The sequence below is a fragment of the Cherax quadricarinatus genome, chromosome 19 (genome assembly GCF_038502225.1).
Source record: "Cherax quadricarinatus isolate ZL_2023a chromosome 19, ASM3850222v1, whole genome shotgun sequence".
NCBI lineage: Eukaryota > Metazoa > Arthropoda > Malacostraca > Decapoda > Parastacidae > Cherax > Cherax quadricarinatus.
Genome location: NC_091310.1, coordinates 26,638,367 through 26,644,831, shown reverse-complemented (window position 1 = coordinate 26,644,831; position 6,465 = coordinate 26,638,367). Strand labels below are relative to the sequence as shown.

At 38.9% G+C, this 6,465-nt stretch overlaps 1 protein-coding gene across 1 annotated transcript in view; it reads left to right on the top strand.

Annotated features, from left to right (window-relative positions):
* The first annotated feature begins 2,685 nt into the window (after positions 1-2,685).
* Positions 2,686-6,465, top strand: part of LOC128688165 (sterile alpha motif domain-containing protein 1) — a 204,001-nt gene continuing 200,221 nt past the window's right edge. The window contains exon 1 of the mRNA XM_070086579.1: positions 2,686-3,691. Coding sequence (XP_069942680.1) covers positions 2,867-3,691 — 825 coding nt within the window. The 5' untranslated portion in view covers positions 2,686-2,866. The remainder of the gene's footprint in view (positions 3,692-6,465) is intronic.

The following is a 6,465-nucleotide window of genomic DNA, read 5'->3' as shown; positions in this document are numbered from 1 at the left end:
TATATATATATATATATATATATATATATATATATATATATATATATATATATATATATATATATATATATGTCGTGCCGAATATGTAAAACTGGTCAATTAGCAAGAACTCATTTAAAATTAAGTCCTTTCTAAAAAATTCTCTTATACGTTTAAAGATATATTTTTTTCATTAATGTTAATGTAAAAATAATTTAATTTTGCACCAAAAGAGTCTTAAAAAACTTACCTAACCTTATTATGACAAGAACAATTTATTTTAGCCTAACCCAACTAAATATATTTTAGATTTGTTTACAGTAATTTAATGCTAAACAAACACAGTGAAATATATTTTTTTCGTTATGTTCAGAATGATTTTGGCGAAATTATTGCATACACAAATTTTCACTTGTCCTATATGGCAAGATGAACGTTGCTATTTAAGCTAAGATCGCAAGTTCTGCCTATTCGACACGATATATATATATATATATATATATATATATATATATATATATATATATATATATATATATATATATATATATATATATATATATGTGTGTGTGTGTGTGTGTGTCGTGCCGAATAGGCAGAACTTGCCATCTTGGCTTAAATAGCAACGCTCATCTTGCCATATAGGACAAGTGAAAATTTGTGTATGCAATAATTTCGCCAAAATCATTCTGAACCTAACGAAAAAAATATATTCCACTGTGTTTAGTATTAAATTATTGTAAACAAATCTAAAATATATTTAGTTGGGTTAGGCTAAAATAAATTGTTCTTTTTATAATAAGGTTAGGTAAGTTTTCTAAGATTCTTCTGGAGCAAAATTAAATTTTTTTACATTAACATTAATGAAAAAAATATATCTTTAAACGTATAAGAGAAAATTTTAGAAAGGACTTAATTTTAAATGAGTTCTTGGTAATTGACCAGTTTTACATATTCGGCACGACATATATATATATATATATATATATATATATATATATATATATATATATATATATATATATTGCGTGTGTGTACCAAACAGTGTATATATCGACTCACTAAGAGGCGTATAATGGTAACTACGATAGTAGTGTAGTGGTGAAAGTTGTGGTTACTTTTATATTCGAAAGTAATTCTCTAAGGTGAGAGATTGTAACTTACCACGGTACACCAAGTGATGGTTCCGCCTGTTAAGTCACCTATCCAGTTACTGGCCAGACACATCAGTCCTTAACCTGACAGTGACGTACGTGTGCGCAGCACTAGGCACATGAGCCTCATCTTGTTATTTTAAATCTTAAGGAAATTTTTCACAATGTTCATAATATAGTGCTGGATTCTCAGATTTTTTCAAAGCTCCAGCAAAGAATCTCAGTAAGAGAACGTTACTGATACTCATGATGGTCACATATTGACCGTTGCTCAGGAATACTGAAGATGGTGATGCAATATATAGGAAAAAATTATTGCACGGTTTTAGTGACATTCTCGTAAAACTTCTGCCCATTGTATTATATATATATATATATATATATATATATATATATATATATATATATATATATATATATATATATATATATATATATATATATATATATATATGAATTTGGTTCGATAGAATCCTATTGTAAGTTCATGTTGAAACTTGGATCGCTTCTTCTAACATGACAACTGTGGGAGATTATTAGATTCATTTTTGTAATCTGCGTATAAAAGTTGGTGGCCTGGATAGCGGGCTGAGAAATTAAAAGTATGATAAGGAGACTGTGAAGAAGAGATTGGTAATGTTCGAGGAGAGTGAGAGGATGTTGTCATTCCAGGGGAGGATGTAATGGTGATGGCAGTGGCCGCCATGCGGCCACCATGCGGGCACAGGTCTGGCCGAGCTAGGGACTAACACATCTCATTACTCTTTTCTACCACAACTTCATATCTAAACTACAACCCAGAACACCCTTTACCTGCACCATAAGAAATCATTGCTTGTATTTCGTATTAAATACTATTGCATATACGCTAACAATATTGACGTATTCATGATTCATTAAAAGGATTTGAGGAATTTAAAATCAGGGTGTGTGGCAACTGCCGACAGCTGGTATTGCGTGTTGTAGTATTGAACACACACAATCTCTGCATATGCTCTACTCCTAACCATTTATTTATCTTCTGAATATGTGATTAACTTGTCAGTAAGTAATGAGAAGCGTTAGTGGTTGCAGTGAATATATAGATTGTATGGAGAGCCTCAGGGAGAAAGAAAGCCAGCAAGGCAAGCCGGTCATGAGACTCAGCGCGCCTCGCGCGACAAAGGATCCTCCCAGGCGACCTTGATCAATTATTCAATATTTAAGCACTAACTGAATTATTTGACTAGCTTCATTAACTCATGTGTATCTGTATTATAGAAAAAATACGTGAGAAGACTTAACAGATGCTTGTATATGTAAAAAAGAGTTCGCGAAAATTGTGTAACTTTAAACTTGGTTGCAAGAGGACCACGTTTGTCTGTGTGGTGCAGCCAGCCAGAGTGGAGAGTACGATGATTATAACTTTGTCACTCGTATGAATGCCTTCATACTTGTGTAGAATTAAATATGGCTTTTTCATTTGTAATAAAATACAATAGGTTTTGATTGAAGAATATAATATAGTTATATATGGTGTTGGTGAATGTTAAAAGGTATGTGATTAGTGGTTGCTGTGAATGTTGGCATATGTGAGAGGGCGGGGAGTGCGCATGCGTTGTGGGTGCGGCTGTGGCGGGAGATCAGCTGCGAGGAGTTGTCGCGCGCCGGCTGTCTAAACACTGTGGCGACCTCCTCACACCTCCCAGTGTTTCTCACCTTCAAGTGCAATTAATACCTTTGTCTAAGGTAACATGGTGTCCAACAAGGAAAGGGAAATTATCATTGATGCCATACGTGTTCTGCGGTCGCGCCGCGTGAGGCCGAGTGCTCGGAAAATTGCATGGTATGTGAGGCGTGAACACCTGCTGTCGGAGTTGACGACGGAGGCGGTGCTGGATGAGCTAGTGGAAAGTGAGGATGTGTTGCGAGTGGAGTACAAGGGAGCCACGTCATACCGGGTGGCAGCTTCGTGGTCCAAGGCTGCCATGGTCCGCCGCCGGCCCACACGCACTAAGGTTAATGTTATGAACAGTGAATCAACTTGCCGCGCCCTGCGGCTGGCTGTGGAGTCCTGTGGCCCCGGCGGCGCCAGCAAAGAACAGATTGAAGAAAAGCTTATTGCATGCGGCCAGAACCGCCTTGTTGACAAACTGGAGGTGTTACTCCACCGGGAGATTCGTGCCGGTACACTTTTGCGTGTGGAAACTACCCACCGCACTGCCACGCTCATTACATACGTGGTTCCTGCTGACGCCCCCGCCCCTCCGCCCTCACCGCCTCCGCCCTCACCCTCACCCGCTCTCGAGTATGACTACGCTGATGACACTGATGCTGCTGACATGATGGAGTACGTGGATGACGAGGAAGTATCTCATGATATACTGGCGGCGGTCAGCTTCGTCGACATCAAGGAAGAGGGGATGGAGGAGCAGCTTATTTTATCCCAGTCATCAAGGGAGTCTGGCCAACGCGGGCTGAGCGTGCGGCGTGGGCGTCGCGGGCGGCCCTCCTTAAAAAACTATACCATCCCTCCATCCTCGTCTAATCGAGGCCGGGCCCCGTCCCGGCGCAACAAGGTGATTATCACGACTCATCAATATTGTTTAACCTTATATGCGATCTCTATTTATATAGTGTCCATATACGTCTCTATTAAATTTTAACATGTCTTTGGGTCCCCAAGTATATATATATGCATTACATTAACAGGCAGGGTTGACAGAATTTATCTCCATATGTAGCTGCTGTAACAGCCATCATTTGCCTTACATCCACAGTAGGTCTTGAGTTTGCTGTTGTAAGAGTTTTTATTGGAGCTGCAAGGTGGTTATGGACGCGCTTCTACATGGCTCTTTATATGTCCGGAGGAGGCTGTGATAGCTGACCTTTAGTCTTGTGTAGTGGTTCAAACTCGAGTAATTCATGGCCTTCCAAGTCAGCATGGTTACTCATTTAATATGATTAACGCAATAATGAAAACGAAGATGAATTTGGTATTTACATATGAGTGAGTGGTGAGAATGATTGTGGCTGTGGTCGCAGCTGCCAGCGTTGAGAATATACAGACAGCAGCGCTCCACACGACCACACCAGTGCTGCCAACCCATCCTCTATACTGGTGGCAATAATGCTTATACCGCGCACGTCTATACTGCTGCAAGTCATATCTCAGACAAAAATGTCAGTGTGTAAGAAAATCCAAACTTGCTTTAAGTATTTAGGTATTGCTTAAAGGTATCTAATCACTGCATTTTAACTAACGTAATAATGTTTTTAACATTCTTGATGTAGTGATGTTCAAAAGTTATTTACAGCCGATGAGAATACCTCAGTATTTATCGATTAACATACAAAAGGTCTCGGCAAACTTTGTCAGTTTGGTTACAACTGGGATTTAAATGTAAAAGTGTATTAAACACCTGTATTGATATGAACAAAGGTAAGTTTTTAGTCAGGTTTATTATACGCATTTATCAATTCAGTAACTAAATTAGCCTAGGATAACCCAGTAATGAAACACCGACTTATTTCCGTCGGGGTCCTTGTGTTGCACGAGTGTATTTTTTGCAATTATTCAGAATAAGAATACAATGTAAAACAAACAGTTACATGAATATATTAGTTCCATAGTTTGCTGAAATGCATTGCATATTAGTGGCTCTTTGTGCATACTATTTTACTTGTGCATCTACCTGTGTATTTACATTATCTGTATGCTCATTGACATAAGTACTTATTATCATTGTCAGTTACATTTCCTTGTATTGATATTAAAAAATATATGAAATATTTGCTGAAGGTATTTATTATCTGAGATCTTTTAAAACAGCCTTTAAAAAAATAATGTTCCATCTTTTTCGTCTGAAACACCTCGATTGTCGATCATAAGTGAGGTTGAGGTTTGATACGTTGACAACCTCCTTTATTATGGGTGCGCGCGCACGTGCTCTCTCTCTCTCTCTCTCTCTCTCTCTCTCTCTCTCTCTCTCTCTCTCTCTCTCTCTCTCTCTCTCTCTCTCTCTGTTTTACACAGGGTCTGACAAGGTTAGGTTAAGGATCCCTAGCTTTATTGACAAGCTGTTTACAGGTTAAGGATCCCTAACCTTATTAACAAGCTAAAAGCTGTTACCTACATCAGCTCATTTGAAAGCATTTTTATTGTCACGAGACAAACAAGTAGGTAACAGGATGAAGTTGGAGCCATCTGTGGGCCAGCATTTTCATCTGATCAACTGACTTTATCTCGTTGACATCATAATGCTGTACGAATGTGTTCCAGACTCGAGTCATCCTGGGGATAAATGGTCTCAGATGGAGTGATGTTCTGGAGAAGGGTACAGCCAGAGTAAAGTTGCTGCTTTCTGTTCGTCTTGTGGTATAGAAGCTTACTTCACGCTGTCCTCTAAGTGGATCCAAGTGTGGTACACTTTTGCGTGTGGAAACTACCCACCGCACTGCCACGCTCATTGCATCTCTCTCTCTCTCTCTCTCTCTCTCTCTCTCTCTCTCTCTCTCTCTCTCTCTCTCTCTCTCTCTCTCTCTCTCTCTCTCTCTCTCTCTCTCTCTCTCTCTCTCAATTCTCCAATAAAATATACACACAGACAGTTGTGTGACCATGTAATATCAAGAGAGCTAAGAACTGTCGAGGTATGTGACTTGAGTTGTATAAAAAGCTATTTGTGGCGACAAGTACAGCCTATCACGGTAGATGAAAAACTGCCTTTTATAACTTATCTTGTCATTTTCAGTGTGATTTACCATACAAAATGATAATCCTCGTGGCCCATTGCTTAGTAGTAATACCACCACCTTCGCTCATAATCGAAAAACCCGGGTTCAATCTTGGACGAGTTGAGATGTATGAGCAAGTCTCAGCATCTTGTATACAGCCCTATTCACGTAGCAGCAAGTGTGTACTGACTGGTGTAGGATAACTTCTCTTAGTGTGTCCTAGTAGACCAGATATGCCGTCTTTGCTTTTGTAAAACTCAAGGGGACTCAGCATTTCCCGTGTACTCGTCTATTGGGAGCTTATTTATAAATGTACACGATAAAGAACAGAATAATTTACCGTAGAGAACAATAATTCACCACACAAAACAATAATTCACCATACAGAACAGAATAATACACGAGAGAGAACAGAAACACAATCCATTACCTCACCATATTGCACATGTGTGTGCCATGCATTGGCATTTCACCCGTTTGGGTAAAAGGCATTCAGATTGAAGATTTGTCTGCACATTATGTCCTCTTACCATTTTTTAAAAGTACGGGTATCGCACCTTTAATTAAATACAGACTTCCGATGATGGTGTTATAGCTCCTAGGTCACTTGAGGGAGTTC